At 30.2% G+C, this 25,771-nt stretch overlaps 3 protein-coding genes across 5 annotated transcripts; 1 reads left to right on the forward strand and 2 right to left on the reverse strand.

The window, feature by feature from the left end:
* Positions 1-426: 426 nt before the first annotated feature.
* LOC130814458 (probable beta-1,3-galactosyltransferase 2) lies at positions 427-7,717 on the reverse strand. Of its 3 annotated transcripts, none has more exons than XM_057680524.1 (11): positions 7,092-7,717; positions 4,638-4,725; positions 4,302-4,363; positions 3,988-4,199; positions 3,819-3,882; positions 3,227-3,299; positions 3,020-3,140; positions 2,483-2,570; positions 2,277-2,402; positions 1,864-1,973; positions 427-1,090 (listed from the first exon to the last, which is right to left on the reverse strand). In XM_057680524.1, exons 1-11 carry the CDS (start codon positions 7,214-7,216, stop codon positions 942-944), a joined length of 1,218 nt encoding a protein of 405 aa, XP_057536507.1. In that variant the 5' UTR covers positions 7,217-7,717; the 3' UTR covers positions 427-941. The 3 variants fall into 3 exon arrangements, 2 of the variants coding, with proteins under 2 accessions (XP_057536507.1, XP_057536508.1); XR_009042419.1 differs by having other exon boundaries at positions 1,061-1,090; positions 1,864-2,178; XM_057680525.1 differs by lacking the exon at positions 4,302-4,363 and having other exon boundaries at positions 4,618-4,725.
* Positions 7,718-10,525: 2,808 nt separating this feature from the next.
* Positions 10,526-11,766, forward strand: LOC130815742 (putative F-box/LRR-repeat/kelch-repeat protein At1g11620). Its single transcript, XM_057682225.1, is given in 3 exon segments — positions 10,526-10,710; positions 10,712-11,083; positions 11,086-11,766. Coding segments are annotated over 3 exon segments (1,176 nt in total). The 5' UTR covers positions 10,526-10,587.
* On the reverse strand, positions 11,649-18,425 carry LOC130814459 (protein S40-4-like). Its single transcript, XM_057680527.1, has one exon. The coding sequence runs from the start codon at positions 18,083-18,085 to the stop codon at positions 17,516-17,518; it is 570 nt and encodes a 189-aa protein (XP_057536510.1). The 5' UTR covers positions 18,086-18,425; the 3' UTR covers positions 11,649-17,515.
* Between the last annotated feature and the right edge of the window lie 7,346 nt (positions 18,426-25,771).

Raw genomic sequence — 25,771 nt, forward strand, 5'->3', positions numbered from 1 at the left:
GACTAACCTTATATTAGTATTATGAATTTGCCTCAGTTTTGACTAAATTATATCTATATTTTTTTATGTTAATAGAAAAAAAAAGGTGATAGTAAAGTATGGGCTATGTTTATGAAGCTAAAATTTTTCCAAAGAAAGCGTAGCAGAAAGCATAACACCACTATTGATTTTGAGCTGATTTTTGCTCGAGTAGTAGAAGACAACATCTAAGAAGAGAACGATAAATCACTTAAAGATATTCTTCGTCATGTTTAATAAATGGCTTTGGTTAATTTACGACTATTTACACAACAATTTGTCTAATGGATCGTTATCAACGAACAATGAATACCGACAGATCTTCATAAACCAACTCAAACATCAACTTAAGTGAATACGAGCAATTGATATACGCATTTTGTTAAGCAAGTCGATTGAAGCAACCGGTAACCAATTGTCAAACGCACATTTCACAAAATTTTTTCTTTTTCAAGAGTCGGATAACAAAGGCTAGCTTCCCATCCAGGGATAAACATACCAACAAAAGGCTAGCTTCCCAATGGGGTATGTTTATTAGAATGCTACATATCAAGTAATAAAATGAATGCATACAACATACCTAATTACAGGAGACATCCATCGAAATCCCGAGATATAGGTACATATACTTGGACCGACTAAACATATAAACCTTCTCGTAAACTAGTTGATCTGAGAAAAATCAACAAAATAAGGATATACAGCTCTTCCTTTCTCACGATGCTGCCTTTTGATTCCGCTTACACCATAACGTAGCATAACAATATAGCAGCAGAAAAAGCTCTTCCTTACCGAATCCACCAGTATCTGTGTACACTGCATTGCTCTATTGTATTTCATTTACTTGTGCAGAATCGTATGATTCCGATGAATAAATTTTCTGAAGGATATACACACTTCCCCAATCTGCGCTATAAGATTTTTCAAAACGTGGCTTTCCATATTTCCTCCTCGCCTTCTCCACACCGCTGATGAACCTCATAGATCCTTTCATCAGACCGGCAAATACCACTGCAGGTCCAGTCGAATGAAGCCCCGCAGATGTTTCCTGCCTGAGCTTTCCACTCACAATCTGTCGAGATATGTGAAACATCAGCAGGAACGAGGAAAGGCTATTGTTTTCAAGTTTCACTATCTATAAATGGAACAGAAGGTCAAGATCCGTGTAACATAATTCACCAGCTAATTGTAAGAGTATATAACATATCCTGTGGCCTCAATCATCAGCTTAAGCTTTTGGTTAATTTCGTTCCTTGACATGATATCAGAAGCCACGTGACAAGAGGTCATGGTCCGAATCTCAAGCACCCCTCATTTGAAGTGGAATATTATCCACACTTCTAGCCCATTGGGTTCTCGTGTGAAGCGGCGTGTTAGAGTATATAGCATATCACTTAAGCTGATGGTTGAGGCCCCAATATATGTTATATAATCTAACACTAATTCGCTTTTGAATCCGAAATTCGCTCATAATGGCCAAAAATACTCTGACCACAAATCGTTTTTCCTGATTCGCATTCGTGAGGAGATTAACAAACCATGTGACACTGGTCAAGATTACTTATTCAACTGATTTACAACTTTATAGGAGTATGTTAGTCTAAAAGGTTAAGAAATGCATCTTCATTGACAAACATGTTTTCCAGGAGAAGATTCATGATAGTGTACTGATCTAGATGGCATGAAAACGAAAATGAAAGAGAAGAAACAGAGATGCATTCGTAATTCAACGGATATTTTATTGTGGGTTACACTTTACCGTTCTCTTGACTATACCGAGATTCCAAAGCGACCTAAAGGTGGAAACTTCGCGGAAAATGGATCATTGTATATAAAGAATCCTACCTGGTGGAGTACCACAACAAAGTCCCTTGTCATCAACATGTGTTACATCCAGACCAATAAGCCATGATCCCAATGAAACATCTTCATTCGCAAATTTGTGCAATATATGTCTAGCAAAGCATCAACATAAGCAACACAAATAGAAATTGAGTTAAATATTACTAACCAAGAAAACAATGTTCTTTCTTTGGAGGTAACACAAATAAAAATTTAAAACGTCCCTTGACCTATTAGGTCGATCCAAACCAACCAAAACAGAAACACCCGATTCAAAGTTGACCCGACCGAAAATGACTCAACCCGAAATCCGCCAACCTGACCATCTTGACCAGTCAAGGCCTATGGCTACATTGTAACAAATCAATTTGCAATATAGAGTACAAATCAAGAAGATGCAAAAGTTAAAGGCTTACTGATTAATCGCTATATAAGTAGCCAAATCTTTTGAAATAGCATAAAGCTGTCCTGTAGCATGCCGAAAATACTTGTTTCCCTCTCCACCAAATTTCCAATGTTCTGGTTCATGGTATCTCACTCCCCTGTTGAACAAAGCAGGCTTTCAGTAGCTATTATATATCATGGTCGTTGGTGTAGTGAAAACGATGGAGGCTCATATTACTTTTTAGCAAGGATTGGACCGGACTTCATGCAACCTACATATACTCTAGGCTTCATCCGGTGCCTGGATAACATCTTCCCAAGTGTTGCTGCCGCAGCAAAGTTCAAAAACTATCAGAATGAAGTACAGATTTAAATGAATTGTGCTCTGATAAGTGCAATATCCTCATTGCAAGATAAGAATATATGAAAATGGACTGCTTTTGAAATGTAAGAGGATGACATGCTTTCCAAACATTCAAAAACATAGCTGAATGTTTGGATTTTGGAATTCAAATGTATCGAATTCCAACAAGAATAAATTGGATTTTGGAATTCACAATACTCCCTCCATCCATTTGAATTTGCTACTTCACGCAAATTGAAGAGAGAACTTTGTAAGTGTAATGTAGCAAATTCAAAGAGATAGAGTAGTACATATGTAATCTTGGATTGATAGCTTTCTCCAAGTAAATTACTTAGCTTAAAATAGAAGACACTTCAAAGTTATTATTCAGAGGCATTTAAAAGATTGGAGGCGATAAATCAACTTCTTTACCTATATTAACATGAACATCATCATCAACTTTTACATAAAAGTCAGCATCCCATAATCCAACGGCCATAGCAAAGTACGCCCTGGTTTTGGCTGAGAGTTCCATATAGCCCTCTACATGTTCCTGCTTAGAATATTAAATATACGCCATCAAATGTTGATAAAACATTAGTTTTTTCTCACTAAGATCGAGATGGAAAAAGAACACACCAGTCTCAAAAAGTCTCCATGCTTTTTATCCTCTGCTTCAATAGCCTTATCAAGAATGCCACCGGTAGTTGAACTGAAGACAATATAATCTATATAGTTATATTGGTGCACAATTGTTCTTAACCAAACGTAATCCCTCAAATTAAATCAAAAAAAAAAAAAGCAATTTCATTCTTGGAGAAAGAAAGAACAAAAAAGTACTCACGGTCCGCTTGGTAGATGGTATTAAATGGTGGTAATGGGAATGAAAACTAGTGTAATTTTGGTTGAAAATTCTCTTGGCTACCTTGATGGCTATGTTTGTCCCACTTTAATCATCTCATTTTCTTCATAAAATTCATTCCAATTAGGAGAGGTGATATTAGGTGGTAATGGAAATTTGTAAACAAAAAAACTTTTTTGTGATCAAAGTTTCATCACCATGGGAATGGAACTTTTGATGAAATTTTACGCAATAAATCATTCTCATTATAACCATTTACTACCACAAACCAAACGGGCCGTCAAGGTAATACGAGCATTTATTCATGAATAATTCTTCTATTACGAATTGTTTTGTAAATCGTGACTGCAAAACCTAGGAAAGCATTACCTGTGGCCAATAACAAATCGAATAACAATGCCTTTCTCTTCCTCTAACTTCTTTCTTTTGTCACCTGTTTAAACCAAAAGGATTTTCATATTACCTTCTGAAATTGCCCTTATAGACAACAGGCAGCAATATGACAAAATGAACGCCCAAAATAAGATGATGTACATACCTTGTGGCATCCAAGTAGCCCGAACTGAATCTCTTCGTTTCCGGCTATTGAAAGCAGTGTTAATACCAATGACCATTAAATATTTTCTTTTCGTAGTTAGGTCCAAAAATTTCAGGCTATCAGCTACAGGAGATCCGTTCATTATTGATTCCTGAGCTGCTCTTGCAGTAGCGAGTTCTGCCTCGAGTTTTGAAATTGTTAGTTCCAGTGACCTGTATCAAGTATAGTCATCAACAGAATTTTGCAGAAGCACTGCTAAAGAAATAAAGTCGGTGTTTAGTTGAAATTATTTTCCAAGCAACAGGAGAGCTTACTGTATGTTCTTGTCTTTCACGGATATTTCCCTAGGACCGTGATCGAATTCATGCCGTATAACCTTCATATTTAGACGAGATGAGAACTATTGAATAGATAAACAGCTTATGTTTTGTTTTGCTCACGAGATACGATGATAGCTCACATCCAAAAAACAATATAAGCTCTTGGAAGAAAGAGCATGTTATTACTTAGATAGTTTAAAGAGAAAAAAAGAAAAAAAAAACTGATGCGAGAAAGAAATTAAGGTAATAGATTGGGAATTTCAGATTAGTTTAACTTAAATGATCGCATTTTAGAGAAAAGAGGGAGTACATTTGTAAGGGGATAAACACCTGCTTTTGGTCACGTAACATGGATAAGCCTTCACCGGTGCTTCTTCTTGTACTCATTTCATCTTTTCCTTCAGGCACCAACCACATCCTGGGACATGCATGATGTTATGAAGGAACTTCAATCACTTGAAAAGGAAAAATAAGCGTTCAGCGCCATTAGCAAAAAAGAAATTATGAATTTATGATTATCATCGATCGACCTCCTTTTTGATTTATCTAAAAGGAATTAAATACTTCCTCCATTCCAATATAGTCGCAACGTCAGAAATACAAGCACTATTCACTTATCTCCCATTTGTGATTAATTTGTAATCTATAAGTAAAAATATAGTCGAGTGGGATCTTGTTTGATTCGTCTCGATACAAAGATTATTAATATCAAATTTTTATAATTTTTTATTATACATAATTATAGATATTAAGGATTAAATTAGTGCATTGAAAGGAAAACTTTGCAAGTATTTGAGAACGGAGGAAGTATATGGACACTTTTGGACACCACTGGTCACTCCTGATAGTTTGTTAGCGGGATTGAATTTATACTACGTTGACTCTAATTTTGACCCCCACTTAATATAAATAAATCCTAGATCGCCACTGCCTTCAGCTACATCCAAGTTTTCATGAGTGCTCAAGACTCAAGAGATTATGTTTGATAAATCACAGCTCACAGGAGCGGCCACTTGCAATGTTTATATAGGTGAAATTAACGTTGCTACAATATATTACTCCCTCGTCTCATAATACTATATACCTTTACTAGGATAAGAGTTTTAGGATAATAATATGATATTAGTTGTAAAAGATTATTCTCGTGAACTTTAAACCATTCAGTAATCAGTCACTATCCAAACCCAAGCACATTTGCAACTACTAATTACAAAATGTAGCAAACATTACCTTTTCTTTCACTTATCAACAATTGTGATGGTGATCCAAGCACCCGTTAACAAATTGATAGTGCCAATAGACGATAAGGAGTAACGAATTTCACGATGCAAATTGACACCTACACGAGCTCAAGTACGGATTCACACAATAGGGTAATTTATGTTTAACCTTACAATTCGAAGGGTCAAACACGTATTAGAAAAAGAAAACAGGATTCACTGAGGCAAGTTTCCTCATGTATTCCAGTTGATCCAATCCTTCCAAATTCCAGTTCTATTAACTTCACATCAGGAGTACGTTGCTACATTTCAAGCTAAGATGCTCGGAATTTGCCTAATGGCTCAATCAGCAGTGCCTAATCCTTGATAGTTGATACTTGGACACAAAAATATCTTTTTAGCTAAGATGCTCGGATTCTGCGTAATGGCTCAATCAGCGGTACCCTTGATAGTTGATACTTGAACGTGAATATGGGTTTTTGGCGGTTTAGCTTAGGAGCAAGAAATCTTGCAAATTTTCTTGTGAAATAGACAAGCTTCAATTGTCTGACAAGTAATTGTGTTTGATATGAGATTTTAAGTGCGAGTAACATCGCTTTCATGCAGTGACAACAGCAACTCAACAAGGGATGATACAGTACCTCAATTCTCACTCAATGTTGCCTCCTTCACCCCAATGATCTTGAATGGCTAAACCTAAAAGAGCTAGACTGCCTACATCTAAAAGAGCTACCAAAACTCAGGATGATCAGGTTGGACTACCAACCTGAAAATCATTCCGAAAAAGAAAAACGCAAAGCCATCCCTGCACAAACTCTAAGTATCCACCATTGAGCCAATACACTTCCGATCTCTGCCACATTACAGCTGTCCAAAGCACGGCAGCAAACAACGTCATCCAAATGCTACCAGAGACTCCCGTAAGTGATGCTCTCAACAATGTTTCACCCATCTCCTTGGTGGTTCATGAATGATCTGCCTATATGAAGTATGACCACTCCATTGACACTTTTTTCTAACTATTAGATAATAGAGAATTCATGTGAACGATTATTAGGAATGATTCATGGTTCATATAACCGATCTCGGTCTTTTGGGTTTAAAGCTTTGGCTTTGTTGGTGTTGTAGTCGATAGTTCATCCCTTTAAAATTTACAGTTGATCTCAGCTGATCCTAGTTTCATTTTCACAACATTCCCCCAAATCCTCTTAGATAAAAATCAGGCCAATGTATCATATATTAATCTGCTTTGAGATACAAAATTAGTTATGAGCCCTAGGCACAATCCAATTCCTAATTTCTGCATCAATATCTCAATCAATTGCTTCTACTCCCACCAAAACCTAACATTATTTAACACAAATTCCCCCAATGCCAATTTCCAGAAATCAAAATTAAACTAACCAAACCCAATAAAAATCAAGTCTTTATAAACCCACTTGATTGAATACACAATAAAGCAATTAAAGAATCATAAACTTACAAGAAGAAAACACCCACATCTAGGAACAAAATTTGCAGAAACAAAAAATTCCAAAAATACCCAGAAAGATAGAAACTTTACCTCTGAGTGAAGAACATTCCCCCACAGAAACTTCCAATGCAAAGCAAAATCACAAATTGCCTCGGTAGGAACTTTCTTGAAGAGGGTTCATTTCCTCCTACTCCAATTCTGCTTTTCACCGACATTTTTGTTCTGGGTTTTTTCTCACAAAGCTCATTTACAAAGGGGAAAAACAGAAACTTTCTGGAGATATTGTAATTTGTAAATGTATAACAGTGCAGAAAGTAATGGAACTTGGTTTACAAATACTTGTATGAAGTCAAAACTGATTTCTTTACCAAATTTGATGCTCTGTTGCTGTCTTCCTGTCTACCTTCCTCCCCACTCATATAGTTTAATCAATTGTAGTAATTTTATATTAACACTATTATTCGATATATCTATTTGTAATTTTATATGAATTTATAATTGGGTTTCCAAAAATAAAATTATTGAAGAGCTAAAGAATTCTTAAGAGTACATTTTGATGATCTAGTTCATAGTGCAAACAAATGGAGTAAAGAAGAAGACCCCACTAGGGCTGTACCACCACCAACATTTCACCAACCACATGAGTGCATGACAATTTAGATATGATAATCACTAAGCTATTTGATAATCCAACTAATATTTTGATGGGACAATATAGTAGTATGCATAATTATTTTTAAGAAAATTTTATATAGTAGCATTTAGTTTTTATAAAATGTTAATAGTAGTATTTTTGTATGATTTTTTTATATGGTAGTATTCACTTTACGTACTATTTAACTGTCATAGCATTTTTCGTTAAATCCTTGTTAATTTCTATTTAATTCATCATTTTGTAAGATTTTTCCACGTGGTAACATCCAGTTTTTGCTCTTTAATTCACCATTTTAACTTTTAATTTACCGATTAATTTATCAACACCCTTAGATGTTGTAATAATTTCATTTTCATTCAAATTATTGACATTATAAAATTCAAAAGATGCATTACAAACACTAATAAATAATTCCAAGCACTTATACATATCTACTTAATTGTTATATCATTTAAAGACGTTGATAAATTAATCGATGAATTTAAAAGTTAAAATGGTGAATTAAACATTTGAGAGCAAAAACTGGATGCTACCATGAGGAAAAAATCTTACAAAATGATGAATTAAACGGAAATTAACAAGAATTTAACGAAATATGCTACGGTAGTTAGATATTGCATAAACTGAATGCTATCATGTGAAAAAATCTTACAAAAATGCTACCACTGGCGTTTCATGAAAACTAGATGCTACCATATGAAAATTCCCTTATTTTTACCTAAATGAAAATTTTCACAAATTACAATCATTTTGCTTGTATATATATGTTTGTCTTAGACTAAGAATTAGAGGGAAAGAAAACGATAGATCTATATATTTTCCTTTCAATAATAATTTTAAATGAAAAGAATTGATTTTAAGGGATCAAATTTATTAATTTTTACAAATATAGCTAAAAAGATTTGAAAAGAAACTAGGTTATTCTTTTATGTTCCCTTTCACCCTAAAGACCTAAATAAATATAGAAATAAATTTTAATTATTATTTCATATCTCTTTTTCTTTTATCCTTTTCGACTTCTTCCTTTTTTTTCCTTTTTCATTATTTTTTAAACAAAATATCAGTAACTTGCCATCACACACAAGCACATAGACACACAATATATATATATATATATATATATATATATATATATATATATATATATATATATATATATATATATATATATATATATATATATATATACATATATATATACATATATATATATATATACATATATATATATATACATATATATATATATATACATATATATATATACATATATATATATATATACATATATATATATATACATATATATATATATACATATATATATATACATATATATATATATATATATATATATATATATATATATATACATATATATATATACATATATATATATATATATATATATATATATATATATATACATATATATACATATATATACATATATATATACATACATATATATATATATACATATATACTCATATATATATATATATATATATATATATATATATATATATATATATATATATATATATATATATATATATATATATACATATATATATATATATACATATATATATATATATATATATACATATATATATATATATACATATATATATATATATACATATATATATATATATATATATATATATATATATATATATATATATATATATACATATATATATATATATACATATATATATATATATATGTATATATATATATATATATATATATATATATATATATATATATATATATATATATATATATATATATACATATATATATATATACATATATATATATATATACATATATATATATATATATATATATATATATATATATATATATATATATATATATATATATATATATATATATACATATACATATATATATACATATACATATATATATATATATACATATACATATATATATATATATATATATATATATATATATACATATACATATATATATATACATATATATATATACAAACATATATATATATATATATATATATATATATATATATATATATATATATATATATATATGTCAATTTTATGTGAATCGTCTAATTATACTGTAATACCCCAGAATTAGTTTGAAAAGGAATTGATAGACTACTTATATTAACAAGGTGCATCTTCTTTTAATGAGAACTCATTTGCTAAGAACTTCGCAGTTAAGCGTGCTTGGTGTGGAGTAATCTTAGGATGGGTGACTTCCTGGGAAGTTTTCCCGGGCGCGCACGAGTGAGGCCAAAGTGCGCTGGAAAGACTTGTGTTGGTTTGTGGGGATAGTCTACAGTCTTCATAAGTAGTCACCGGTAGTCCATTGGGCCGGGGTGTTACATATACATTTTTATAATATCAATTTTTTATATCTTTTAGTTATGCATAGTTTAAGATATAAAATGTCAAAATTACGCACTAAATTGGGTAAAAAAATAAAATGTCACATGCGGAAGAACTCATAAATTAGCTCATTTCTTTAATCGATCACTTTAAGGTTGTGATTGAGCATTTTAAAGTTATAAGAGAGACTATAAAAAATGATCAACTACATAGGTAATCACTTATAAATGACGCACGTGATCATTCTAAAATAATAAACTATTTCCTCCATTCTGAAATACTTGCTATAGAAAGATTATTGATACTATTTATTGTTTAAGATTATTTTATTTATTACGGCTAATATGTAAGGAAAAATATAATCAAGTGGTATCTTGTTTGAATTGTGCATATTAAGTTTTTATAATTTTTAAATTTGTAAAATTTAATATATAACCGTGAAAGTACATTGAATCAACTAACTCATACGTAAACATGCAAATCAAATCGACAAATAACAAACCCTCGATCCTTGATCACATACAATTTTTCATCAATGGCGACCGTCCTTCCATTAGCGATTGAGACAGAAATCCTCCTTCTTCCTGCCAAATCCATTCAACGCTTTTCATCAGTCTGCAAATCATGGCATTTCTTAATCACATCATCTTCTTTCATTTTTTTCTTACAATGATCACTCTTCTGCAAACTCTAAATTTCTCCTCCTTAAACATCCTCACCCAGTTCCTTTACTCCCTTCTTATGTCACTTCAATCCAATTTTCTCTATTTAATGACTCTTTGTCCGAACTTTCAACCATTAAAGTTCCTCAAGAATTACCCACGGACCAAGAATGTGATACTATTCGACCCACAAGAGTTGAACTTGTTACTTCCAACTCCATTAATGGAGTCCTTTGTATTCTTGTGTATATGGGTTTTTTTAGTGGGATTGATGTGGATTGTGATTTGTTCCTATGGAATCCATCAACAAGTGAGAAAGTGAAAATCCCGAGTTCTGAGTTTACTGGGCTGTTTTCTGGGTCTTCAATGTTGAAATAATGAAATTCTATTGTGGGTTGGGGTTTGGGTGTGAGGATTATAAAGTGGTTAGGGTTGTGTATTTGGATGTCGCGCATTGTACGGTAGAAATTTATTCTTTAAGGGAGAATTGTTGGAAGTGTTTGGGTATGGATTTCTGTTCAGGCATTTTATCGAACACATTGTGGGCGAACTCAACTTGTACGTTTGTCAATGGGGTCGGGTATTGGGGTTGTCATAGCAATGAAAGGAAAGATAGATTCTTTGTATTAGAGTTTGATTTTGAAAAGGAATGTTTTAAAGGGATGGAAGTACCAGTTGAGTGTGTTACTGGTGGAGAAATGAGGTACCAATCTTTGTGGGTTTATCATGGGTTATTGGCGATTTCGGTTCTTCGTTTTGGTGAATTTGATTCTAGTATAACTAGGCATTACATTTGGGGGATGAAGGTTGATAAGGATTCTGGTACATATCAATGGAACAAACTGTTTAATATTGATCTAGAAGGTGGGCCTAGAAGGCCTATGGTAACTTTGAAGGGTGGAGAATTGTTGTTGCTTGGAGAGGTTTATGGTGAGCATACTTTATATGATCCTGAATCGGAGGAAATTAAGAGGATTGACATATTTGATGTTGAAGCTGTAGTTTCTTAGGTTGAAAGTCTTGTTTCACTTTCTCAGCTGATGCTCAAGTAGCTGCTTGACGTGATAATATCTGGGCTATTGAAGGTGTTTTTCTTTCATTCCTGTTGCTTTTTTTGGGGAATTTTTTGCCATTTTATGCTGTTGGGTTTATTTGAATTGTGTTTGATTTTGTGAAATGTGATCTTTCCTGGTTCCTTTGTGTAGTTAATACATGTTATTTGTGGGTTAATGGCTATCTTGATGATGTTAGAGCCTCAATTCCAAAAGTAGCTAAGGTTAAAGTCTACCTTATTACTTGATAGCTAACTAGTGTGGGTAAGTTCCAACTTATTTTAAGCAAAGGGGAGAATTGATTTCATTGAAGCTTTAAGTATGGGAAGGGGGAAAACATTCACAAAAAAATGAGGGAAAAGCCACAAGCAAAATTGTTCATGAACTCCAAATTATAGAACAAGTCTAGTATGAGACCTTATCACTATGAGACCGGCCCATACATCAACTTATTTTTCTAATTGATCACTTTGAGATTATAAGTGATCACTTCAAAGTTATAGTAATTTGAACCCAAGGTAAGTAATCACTTTTAAGATTGGATGCCCCACTGCTCTAAAATATGAACCTAGTGTATTTGAAGTATCTATTTGAAATGATATCTTCTCTTCTAGCTTTTTTGTGTCTCTGTTTTCTTGTTTGTGCTAAAGTTACACTTCATCTACTCTGTCTTGCTTCAACTTAATTTGAATCCTCAAGACTCCAACTCTTTTCTTCAACATTTGAACTTAGCATATGCTCCCTCCCTTGTCCCTAGTCTCATCTACAAAAACTATGTTATCAACAAACAACATGCAGCAAGACATGTCTCTTTGTATCGATCGAATTATCTCATTCTGGACCGCTGTAAAGAGAAAGGAACTTAGGGTTGAGCTAGTTGATTGAAACAATTTTTTAAAAGTGAGCTATCTACCACCCATCAAATTTAGAATTGGGCCATAAGCCTATTTATTATGTTGACATCTCTTTTTGCATCCCATTTTACATTTGACCCAGTTCAGAATCTTTGTACCACACTGTTGGAATTAAGGTTTTAACATTATTGTTACATGTTAATTCATTCTGCCACTTCAAATGAGTTCGGTTTTGGCTTACACTCATTTCTCCATTTCATAGTCTAGTATGTACATTAGACTTCAAATAGCAGTTTAAATGTCATCTTCAATCCTATTGATTCTTTTCTTTTCAATTATTTTTCACTTTATACATATGATGATTATAAGCATCATCAAAACATTGTCAAAAGGAGAACTCAACTATAATAATGCAAAACCTTGATCACAACAATATGGAGTTGCCTAGATGAAACAAAGCAAATCAACGTATCTTGTCTTCTATACTTTCCGCTCCAAGTTGTCTATATATTTCCTCAATTTGAATTATGTCTCTCATGTTATGATTGCTCTTTGCCCTGCTTTACTCCAGCTTGTGGTTTATCTAGGTGGTTGGGATGGGGAAAGGTTTATGGTTAGTTGAAGGTTGAGGTTGGATTGAGCATTTGAGTGTTAAGGGCAAGGGTATTATGGAGTAGAGGGTTAAGGTTTATTTTAATTTTTTGTGTTGATGTTATTTTTCCTTAGAGATATTCCTGTCACTTATGGGTAGTTTTTATGCATTTCTCAAAAAATTATGCAAAGAGCAAAATTGGGCAAATAAAGAGAAATGGAGAGTGAAATGCTTGATAATTGTGAATTGAATATGATAAATAACCTTTATTATCAATTTATCATTTCAAATTAAAATGATATAAGGAAAGCGAAGGGTTAAATTCTTCTGCCAATTTCCGAGTATAAGGATAAAAAATCTAGCACAAATGCTCTTAAAAAGGAAGTTTCAAAATTCACAGCATCTGTGCCAACTAACTTCCCTGTTTGTATTGCCTCTTTATTTTCAGCCCCTATAACCCTCTCTGTTCTTTGCTTCTACTTATATTTTCTTTTTTTTGAACATTTTTTGAAAGTTTTTTTTATTAAATACTCTTTCTCTGACTTTCACCTTAGAGTCATACACCAATAGTATGGCTCTAAATTCCCTAAAAAAATTCATCTCTTTCATTCGTCAGACTTCTAAAATTCTTTCTTATCCTCTTCTTGCTCTCACCGACTCCAGTCACACCAGCGATCTCATATTTGATGCGTTCTTACTTATTTGAGGCTTGACTAGAAGTATAATTGGAGGATTAACAAGTGTAGAGTTCAACAGTTTGCCAAGTACCTGCTGTAGAAGCATGAATCTGATCAACCTAATGAGATATAATTCATGTATCTATATATTCTGAATTTTTTTGCATATGTACTGCAATATCTTGAAAATATCGTAACCATGCTCAAGTCGGGTATTATTGATGATATTACTGTCAGGCAGAAGGTACTGCACCTATTACACTGCTCTGCTCGCCAGCTAGCTAACCTCATAACCCCCCATATGTAAGAAAATCTTGTGGTTGGCACTTGTGGCTTCAGCCTTCAAGTAGTGAAACACTCCAAATGATGAGATACTAAATAAGATAGGTAGTCACTAGAGAGTTTGATTGAGAGAACATTTAGTTCTGATGTCAAGTAATTAGGTTGGAATAAGCAGCGAAAAATATGCCCAAGATATTTCAGAAAGAAATGCTTTGTTTAAATATTTTTCCGTATGATTATTATGCTATCGTGTAGATTTTTTCCTGTTCAGTGCTTTCTATCTGAAGTGCTGAATAATGTGGCCTAATTTAAACTTTTCTCCTCTTTCATTCAGATACTGTCATTAGCATCTTCCAAAAGCAGTAAGCTGTACAGTGGTGGCTGTCAATTCTTTTTGGTGATTTGGGGACGTTCGAGCTGTGGTTCTGTCGCAGCTGCACATTGTGAAGTCACTTGCTGCTGATGACATATGGGTCCTTCTTTATAGTCTATTTAAGTGATGAGATACCACCCGTAAATTTTGGGGCCCTGTGCTAAAGTTATGTTATAGACCCTTACAATTTAAAGAAAAAAAATCCAAAATACTAGTATATGATAAAATCGTGGTACTTTACAATAAATTAAATATGTATAAAAATGGATTTTTTAGGGTCTCTCTAATAATGGGGTTTTGTGCGATAGACCGCTTTACAAATGCTAATCGACGGCCATGCTTATGCATCGTTTTCTTGGTTCTGTGATGTCCTTGCTCATCTTGAGAGGTAATTAGGCACCATTTATCTCGCTGATCCTGGCTAAACTAAACAATGGAATGTACTCCATATACTACTCATCGTTTTCTTGTTAATCTTATTCTTAAAAGTTCATGAATGAACATTGTAATAACTAATACCGATTGTTTTTTGCCACAATTTGAAAATTTCTTCTCAAAAAGAAAATAAGACAAGTTTAATGGGAGTTGCTCATTTCATATTTATCATGGTATGCCTTGTTTTTTGGATGATCTAATGATGTGCTTCAATTAAGATATTCCTTTTTTCTGCAATTGCACATTGAATTTAATTTGATTTTTTTAGTTTGTTTTATTAAATTTATTTCATTTTTATTTTTGGTCATAATTTATACTTTTTCATTTATTTTCATTCACAAAGCCAACTTTATTTTCATCTAATCTATATAATTCTCTAATTTTCTCACTTTTATCCATTTTTCTTGATTAGTTCACCAATAGCCTAAAATGTAAATTTAGCAATAATTGATTTGTCCTCATTAGAGATTAAAGATATATATAGTGGTACGGAGAGAGTATTAGCCATTTTTATCACTACTATGTATTACAATAGTTATCAATTAAATTGGTTTATAAAGAAATATGTGTAAAAATAAAGGATGATTGTTTTATGTTATTGAATTAGCTGTACTTTGTTTATATATCTGTTGCTACATAATACATAATGTTGAATCAAGAGCCAATTTCCACAATATTGATGTCGACTTTGAGCACCTCATAGATTATGCCATGTCTTGCACACTTGAGAGTGGTGTGGGGTGTACCATGGGATATGGAGTGGTAAAGTTTGGTTCACTCGATGAAGTGATTGATGGTGATGATTTGGGGTGTCTTAGTGAAGGCAAGGCACGAGGTTTGGGACCTCTTGAAGGCTGCTCGACCCATCGAGCATGAGTGGCTCGATCGAGCCAAGCAAGAAGAGACAGACAGCAGCTATTGGTCAGTGGCTGGACCAGGCAAGCGAGAAAGCTCGACCCGAGCAAGCAGCAGGTCTCTTCGCGCAGCAGTTTCTCTTTTGTTTCATTTTTTGTGGGCTTTAAGCCCGTTTGTCCTAGGTTATTCTAATATGTTTTAGGGCTATATAAAGAGTCTTAAAACATCATTAGGGCATAGGGAGAGACATATACAAGAGGGTAAAACTAAGGTTCACACCATAAGAGTTCTTCCTCTTTGTATTTGCATATTTGTGAGAGATTGAAGTAAAGGTTCAATCTTTGCTTTAGGAGATTATTCTTAAAGCTTTGCAAGGTGAGTCATTAGTGTAAATGAGTTTATATTAATGATAAGATAGGGGAGGTATCATTAGATACCTCATATATTCTTGTGTTTTGCCATTGTTATTGCTTACTCTGTTTTTTTAGTTTACTTTGCATTAATTTATTTATTATTCTTCATCAAACATCATAGCACATCCCCAACACATAAAATTGTACCTATGTGCAGTTTTTACGATATACTTCTATCAATAAAAATAACATAATGAATAGTATATTAATCTGAACGTACCACAAATTTGCTGATTTTATCCAGCAGTTGTTAGAAAGCAAACAAAAATAATGACATTCCTACAATTCTACTTTAAACATTTGTGGACAATGCCATGCCCAATTCGAAGAACCACTAAAATATATATTTAGGTTTGCAATATTTAGTTGTTATGACAAACAATTCATACAAGCATTTACCGCAATATATATTATAAATAACCAATGAAACAACTACTTCAAAATAAAGAAAAGATAGAATTAGTAAATTGTTTACTGACATGGCCTTATGATAAGTCAAATATTTCTATAAACAATTATATGGAAAAAACTAATTCTATAAATTAGTACTCTCCTATTCTTTATAAATTTAGGATACCTATTTAACATTCTTAAATTCGTCTCCATTAATAGTTAAATATTTATAATAATACTTTGAAGTTAATTGAAACAGATGAATTACACAAATAAAAACACTAATAAAATACTAATAATTAATTAGCCACATTAAATATTCCTCATATATATTTAATAGAACTTGTTCCTAACAAAATTTCAGAGGTTGCCAAAACAAAATATCACAAAACTAGGCAACTCTACTGATTTAACTCACCAACTATGGGAAAACCCCACCACAAGAAAAGAAAAAAAAAATACTCCTAAATTAATCTCCCATTTCTACTTAATGATTACATTACACCCTTAAGCTAAGTAGCTAAGTAATTAAAAAGATGAAAAGGACATAAATGGGGACCTCCTTGTCACTAAGAAACAGACAACCATGTCAATAATGACCATGGCTCATCATGCTCATTTCATTATCCATCAATGATACAACATTCATCATCATCATCATATTCATCATAATGATAATAATGATGATGGTTTAGTTTAATTTTTTACTTCATTTCATGATGCCATTGGATGATGTGCCACTCATATTAAAATTGCAGATCACATAGAGATTAAAAAGTTGATCGAATAATTTAAATTATATAAATAATAATGTAATAAAAAAGATAAGAAATTTGTGAATAAAACTCCAAAAATTAAATAAAATAGTTTAAAATTTACTCTAAAAAACCAGTTTTAGTTAAAATAGCATTTCTTACTTTACTAAGGTCTCTTCCTTTAAGAGTCCTACCGATCCCTTCATAAACAGAAAAAGAAGAGATCTGACTTCTAGCTAGTTTCTTAGCAAGAAACTCATGTGGTGGAACCATATCATCATCATCATCATCATCATTAACATTACCATCATCATCATCATAAAAACCACCATCATAACATCCATTTATATCATTATGATGATGATGATGATAAGTATTACCATTAAGATAATACCCATGAGAATCAACCCATGAAGTAGAAGTACAACCATTTTTCATTTTCCTTAATGTCTTACCATAAATTTTAGACCAATCAGGAATATCCACAGGTGCTGATGACTGCTTTTGATGATCAGATGATGATGATTTGGGTATGATTCTTGGATTAACACTAAAAGATGAATTCTTAGATGGTTTTCTGAGTTTTGGACTTGAATTTTCTTTGATTTCCTCCATAACATCCCATACTTCTGCTTCTTTAAACTCTTCATCTTTTACATACTTCCAATCATGTCTTCCTGGCCCTGCCATGGCTAGTTTTTTTTAGTTATGAAAATAAAAAAAAATTAATTTAGTGAAGTTTAAATTTAAATTTAAAAAAAAAAAAAGAAACTGAAATGGGTTTGAAGAAAAAATTTAAAAGAAGAAACAGGAAGTCAGTTTGAGAGGAAATGAGAGTTCCTAATCCTATACCCTCTATATAGGAAGGCAAAAGGGTGTATTTTTATTTATTTTTTTAGTTGAGACTTTATTTTTAATTAATTTATTTTTTTTTTGGTTGAGGAAGTACAACTTTATGTTTCTTTCTTGTGATGATTTAGAGTATAAATAAAAAGTTTTTTTCTTTTTTAAAAAAAGGGCAATAAACTCCTCAACTGTTGAAAAGTTATTGGTATTATGTTAGTGAAAGTATAAATTCAGGAATGAATCACGATCACATTATTCATGATTATGAACTAATAACTGCATGATGCACCATAGTATAGTGTATGTGGTACACTCGCTAAAAATGCAAAGATAAAAAGATAAAACTCTCATCTCCATATACTTTTTTATTATACAAATAAAAATAGGAGAAAATTATTGAAAATAATCTAATATTTTACTTATTTATTGTGAATAATCTCATATATTGATTATTTTTTTTATAATTTCATCTTTAATGTATATTTACTCTAGCGTACCACTGTAGGCTAGGAGAGGGGTGTGATTGTGGTGGTTCAGGGGATAGGGTTACGGTGATTTAGATCACTGGGTATGGTGGAAGACAAAACATAATAAAGATTGGATTATTAGAAAATAATCTAAAGATAAATTATTCGCAGTGAATGAATGAAATATCATATTTCTTTTAGACAATTTTTCGATAAAATAATAATACTCTCAATTTGATTTATTAATCACAATTATTTTGTTTTTTATAATTTAATAGGTCAAATTTAGTATATAAATGAATACTTCACCAGAGTTACCAAGAGGACTAGTTGATGAAATTAGATGTCCTTTAATCAAGAATGCATACTAAATATAAATTAGTGACAAATTATAAAAATAAAATATATTCAATTATTTAAGGTGATTATTATATTTTACTATAAATTAACTTTAATTTATATACCAATTAGATTAGTTTACTACTATTATTTTCAGATTCTATAATGTCATACATATAAGTTTTGGTTGAATAAATTTATACCAAATAAGTAATAACATAAGATGTCTATTAGTATTGTTATATTGCAAAGTAAGACATATGAATAGATATTCATCTTCATTATAGATTTATAACATTACATACTTAGAACTTAAGTAATGCATACAAAAATAAATATATCTTCATTTTTACTTCAAAAAAGCCAAATAAATTTATATGAACTTTTATATATATATATATATATATATATATATATATATATATATATATATATATATATATATATATATATATATATATATATATATATATATATATATATATTCCTCCGTTCTGAAATACTTGCTACATTTCGTTTTAGACACTATTCATCGTTCAAGCTTATTTTGTATATTGTGGCTAATATGTAAGTAAAAATATAGTCAAGTGGGATCTTATTCGAATCGTCTAATCGTATACTTTCATAATATTAACTTTTTATAATTTTTAAAAGTGCATAAGTCAATATATAAAATGAACAAAATAACACATTGGATTGCGTAAAAAGTCAAATGTAGCAAGTATAATGGAATGGAGGAAGTATATATATATATATATATATATATATATATATATATATATATATATATATATATATATATATAAGATGCATTATGCAATAATAAAATAATTTGTTGCTTTGTACTAGTATATGTGGTAATCTCGGTATTTGTGAACCAATAATGGAGTGAAAGTGATAAGTATTCTAATATCTGTATGTGATGTTGAATTAAATTGTAAAAAAAAATTGTTTTAAGCTTAACACATCAAATGTCCAACACAAGTTCTTCAAATAATTGGTTAATGAAAATGGATCCATATAGTAAATAATGGTTGATACAAAAGTGAAGCAAGTATAAGTCTATAAGACCATTAAACATAGGCTAAAATTGATTGAAATCTAGGAACTCATAATTGGTTGTTTTGGTGAAAGAGAATATAACCAGGAATCTTCCTTTGGCTTTTAGCTAGCAATGCCTCCAAATTACACCAAAAGCTATAGGAGTAGTAAATGCTAGGTGAACTTCTATAAATAAGAGCCATAAAGAAAAGGCCTAGCTAAGTAATTACTCCAGCTTTTAATTTATTTTTTTTATCACGCAAAAGCCAAATTTATATAAAAAAAAGAGTTATATACAGTAGTTTTTTGATTTTTTTTAAAACTTAGTTTTCCAAACTAAAAATATTTAGTACTTCTAAATAACTTTTCAACAAATAAAAGTTTATGAGTTGACTTTTAAACTAAAATATAAATATTAATACCTTGATTGGCTTTTTTCATTTGTTTTTGAAAGTTAATCTATTATTTTATAATAAATAAGAAATAATAAACAACTTATACATAATTTTACCAAATATCTTTTTGAACAGATAAAGTATTCACTTTGCTTATTATAAAAAAAATATCTCTAACCAATCGAACAATATATTTATCTACTTAAAAAAGACCTACAAGACATAATCATTTACCAAACATCCTTTAGTAAAAAAAATATTTTTTCAACTTATTTAAAAATTAACTTTTTTAAAAGTCTTATAAATCAACCAAAAAATATCCAAAGACACCCACTAGTCCAGTATCTATAAAAAAATTGTTTTATTTTTTTTTTTTAAATTATAAGGCCTAAGAACAAATAACTAAACTAAAACAAAAACAACATAAACTAATACTCCATTTCAAAAAATATACTCCCTTCAATACATTATAAATGTTGTTTTTTTTATTAATTTAGTTCACCTTAATTGTGTCTGTCATAGATGTTTTATCAAATTGTCCTCATAAACTATTTATAATTACAAAATATCCTAAGTGATAGGTATGACGATGGATTGAAATTTAAAGGGTATATTATGTCAAAATACCACATAGGAATACCATTTTATGTGTTTCTCTCCATTTCTTAATTCTAGCGCCCAACACAAATGGGATAATATAGTAAATTGGAGAGAATATCGACTAGACAACTAATATGTAAGGCTCCTAAATTTAAAAAGTCATATGCAGTCAAACACTTAATACGTATTTAGAACCATTTATTTTTCTACGATTCAGTGAACTTTACGCATTTCACAACTTAACAAAGTGATGACTCACTTGTTAATTTTTACAATATGAAATAAATCTAATGTATTAGTAAAAGCGGTACTGGTCCTAAATAAGTGCAAGCCGTGTCTAAAGTTAAGGTCCTAAAAAATTTTAATTTTTAACTAATATTAAGGTTAACTTTTCTACATATATATACAATAGTTTAAGGATTTATGAATACTCTTTTGCGCAGGACCCCTAAAAACCTAAGGGCGGCCCTAAATTAAGAAGTATGTGGCAAGCTGTGAATAAATTAAGAATAGGTCCAAAAATGATCACGGATTCCAAGAGCAGTAGAAGTAGAAGCTGGCTCATCAATCCTGAATCCTGAATCCTGATTCCTGATCCCTGCATAAACTATCAGAAGAAGAAGATAGAGTTTTCAGAAAATTAGTCAGTGAAAGAGACAAACATTAATAAATCAAATAATTAATCTACTCATCATACTAGGAGTACTACATACAACTACAAGTACTCCAATTGTATTTGTATCTTATCAGGATTCAGGACCTTGGGTTTAATTTTATCCAATGTAACCCATAAAAGGTAAACAAACTGATGGGATTTACTTTAGAGAATCTCACTTTCTACTCTTTTTTTACCTCCATTTTTTATCTTCTTTTCTTCCTTCTGTCTTTTCTTTTGGTTGTGTATCAATTTTAAAATAATTATATTTTTACATATAATAATTGAAAAATACTTGTTATTGCTAGGTTGATATATATTAAAATGATTTGGATCAAATCTATATAAATTTTTATAACTAAAAAATAGTGTGAGTTATACTCAAATGATAAAATACACTACCGTTTACAAATTGAGTGAAATTAAAAAAATGAGTAACAATGATAAAAATATTTATTTTATAGCAAAGCAGAGAAGAATATAAATAAAATAAAAAGTCTGATGAATTAGGTGGATGAAAATAGAAGTTAAAAGAGTGAACTATAAAAAAAAAAAAAAAATAAGGTAAATTTAATAAAATTAACTAAAAAATAAGTATTAGACTAATTTATTGAGACGAGCAAAAGAGATAGCAGCAGTGACAGTGATTTAATGCAGGAAAATTGCCTGCGAAGTATAGAAAGACTCCTAGCAGCTGTAAAATGAGGCCTCATAGCTCTGATCAAAGGAGTAATTTAAGCCAAAAAATTAATACTCCTATAATTGAATGCCATTGGCTTATTATAGCTAGTAGGAATTATTATCCATCACATCATCTGTTTAATAAAGTAACAAATTCTATAAATAGAACTACATTTTTTTAACTGTTTATTTGATATTATAGTAACAATTTCAAATAGAAGAAATATTTTTTTTTCTTCATTAGATAATTCGTTAAAATATTAGAAGTATCTTTATAATTCTTTAAATTCCTGTTCTATAATGAATATTTTTACCCTTAAAAACGTTTTAGTATACTTATATTTGTTTATATAGTTAGTCTCTTGAGAGACATCTCTCAAACTCAACTACGAAAAATTTAATGTCTATTTACATTATCCTTAATGCCTAGTTATCATATTCTTAATGTCTACTTACAATATTTCAAAAATATAAATAATGGGTCCGTCCAATTAGAGATGGTCTCTCAAAAAGACCATAAAAATTTGTGTTGTTTATATCATACTTTTTTATTCCTTTTAATTATCTCATTTTTTTATTGGATATAAATTCACCTTATTTGTCTTATTTCTATTCAAAGTAAAGGTTTTTTACCAATTTGCCCTTGAATTCTACTCTCTTTGTTTTCGAATGTTTTTCTCAAATAGAATTTACGAATTTTAGTGTAAACTTTACCAATTATTTCTCATCGATCAATAAGAAAAAACATATTCGTATGGGATTTTGTTAGATTCATCTCAATATATACTTTCTAATTACTACCTCCTATTGATTTTACTTGTCCCATTTACTTTTTCTCAATATTCAACAATCCCTTTTAATTTGTATTTTATTCTTAATCTATAAGTTAAAATATAGTCAGGTAAGGTCTTGTTTTATTGGTCTTGATGCAACTTTTCATAATTTTTAGTTAAGCATAATTAGAGATATTAAGAGTTAAAATGTTACCTCGACAAATGTAAAAAAGTAAATGGGACAAGTAAAATAAATAGGAGAGATTATCAATTTTCTAAAAATTTTTAAAACTCATAATTATAATTATTTGAGATTTTAAAGTTTGCCTTGCAATTTACAAAAAATAAATAAGAAGAATATTTAAAAACAGATAGTATTTTATTACAAAAATACTCATATTAACTTTGTAATTGTTGTGGCTCTCAAAATAACCCTATTAACTTTACAATTTATCTTGAAACATCTCAACTACCAAATAAATATCTACAATTGTTATGATTTCTTTTTTTTTTTTAATATTTGTGCTTGATTTAAATAAGACGTTTAAAGTGAACAAGAAAGAATTAATTTTTTTTATTTTTTTTTGAGTTCTTTGGCAATCTCTAGATATCTTGATAGGATATGAATTAAGCAATAGTAGTAGTATGTCAACATAATGGAATCTGGCAAGCAATATGATTGGTTGAAGAATGAAAAAGAAGAGCTTGGCGTGATCACTGATCCAATCCTTCAATAAGCTTCACTACTTTGTACTACAAGTATAAAAATAAAAATTAACCTTATCCAAATTTCATACTCTATTCTTTTCTCTCTCCACCTGTCGTTGTTACAGTCATACCCACACACCTAATCAGCTGACGCGGCCTCAGCAGCAGAATGCTCACTAGCTATTCTTACTAGTGTTCAAATCTACCTTATTTCAATATTTATCTGATCTTATATAATTGATTTAACATTTATCCGACTTTTAAAAGAGATTCATATTAATACAAAATAACAAAAATCAATTACCTAATTTTAATCCATCATAACACAAATTTAGTGACCCAAAAGAACACATTTAGCTAGTAAATTTCATATAATGTCACCACATCATTAGTTTAAATTTCATTTTCTTTTATCTATTTGTTCTAAATAAATGTCTAACATTAGTAGAAGTGAAAATTTGGTTTTTGGTTTGCATTCAATACAAATTCAAATCAAATTGAATTATATTCAGTTTTGATATTTTCAGTCCAAATCCAAATCATAATATTTATAATTCAAATTGAGCCAATCGAATTTTAAAATACCAATCCAAATTGAACCTAATAGACTGAATTGCACCGATCTGTATGTTTTACACCGAAAATCAAATTTGCATGTATTGTTTCAAACTTATTCTATCTAAAGCTCCTAAATAGATATTAATAATTTTAGGGTTATTAATTTGAATAAGTAAAATACTTTTAACAAAAATCTAAAAATAAGAGCGAAAATTCAAACAAATCAAATGGAAGATATAACATGCCTTTAACATTTCGGTCTTTTCGGTTTTGTTGGACCTTAGACCGAGTCCAAACCGAACACCAAATTATAATTAAAATTCAGTCTAAAACAAACCAAATTTAAAATATAGTGAAACCAAATTATTTATTCGATTTGGTTTGGTTCGGTGTTCTATTTTTCACCAAATTACTTACAACCCTAAACATTAGGTATTTGAAAGTTTGTGCTAGATTCACATTTTTAGTCTACCAAACTCTCGTATCAAAGTATATAATAAAATTATACTCCCTCCTATTCACTTTAAATGTCTGATTTTATTTTTCAATACTATTCATCAATCACTTATATTATATGTTTTGTTTTTAATCTACAAGTTAAAACATAGACAAGTGAGATCTTATTTTATTCGTATTATTGTAAATTTTATTAATATCAACTTTTTATACTCCCTCCAATTCACTATTAATGTCTCATTTACTTTATACACTCTATCCAATGCATTTATTTAATCCTTAATATCTCTAATTGTGCATTATTAAAAATTATGGAAAGTTAATATGAATTATCCTTGCATTGAGACGAATCAACAAGATCCCAAATGACTATGTTTAACTTATAGATTAATAATAAAATACAAATTAAAAGTAAAAGATAAATAGTGTCCAAAAAACAAATGGAACGTTAGTGCTGAAGGGAATAGTTTTTACTCGATCACAATTAGAGATACTCCCTTTGTCTCATTGAATTTGAAGCATTTTCCATTTTGTTTGTTCCACTTAATTTGCATCATTTCTATTTTTGGACAATGGTCCACCACTTTCTTTTAATCTCATCTATACATTTTAACTCTCTCCTAATTTCATCCACACAATTTATTCTCTCTCTTTATTTATTACCACTTTTTAAACATTTAAAATATACAAAAATTCCTAATAAATCACTGTGATATAAAAATCACCACAAAAAAACAAAAAGAATAATAATAAAATAAAAAATAAAAAAAAGATAAATTATAATAACAAAACTACCACTCCATCAAATCCTGCCACATAAGGGTGACTTATTTATCTTACAAATAATCGTTATTTAC

The sequence above is a fragment of the Amaranthus tricolor genome, chromosome 6, assembly GCF_026212465.1.
Source record: "Amaranthus tricolor cultivar Red isolate AtriRed21 chromosome 6, ASM2621246v1, whole genome shotgun sequence".
Lineage (NCBI taxonomy): Eukaryota > Viridiplantae > Streptophyta > Magnoliopsida > Caryophyllales > Amaranthaceae > Amaranthus > Amaranthus tricolor.

Bases quoted from the DNA above. Each gene is read 5' to 3' on its own strand.
- LOC130814458 (XM_057680524.1), bottom strand. From the start codon at position 7,216: ATGTCGGTGAAAAGCAGAATTGGAGTAGGAGGAAATGAACCCTCTTCA. The intron at 3,883-3,987 runs GTATGTACATCA...TGGTTTAAACAG, and splicing joins GGCTACTTGGATGCCACAAG to GTGACAAAAGAAAGAAGTTA. The intron at 3,141-3,226 runs GTGTGTTCTTTT...TATTCTAAGCAG, and splicing joins ATGGAGACTTTTTGAGACTG to GAACATGTAGAGGGCTATAT.
- LOC130814459 (XM_057680527.1), bottom strand. From the start codon at position 18,085: ATGGCAGGGCCAGGAAGACATGATTGGAAGTATGTAAAAGATGAAGAG.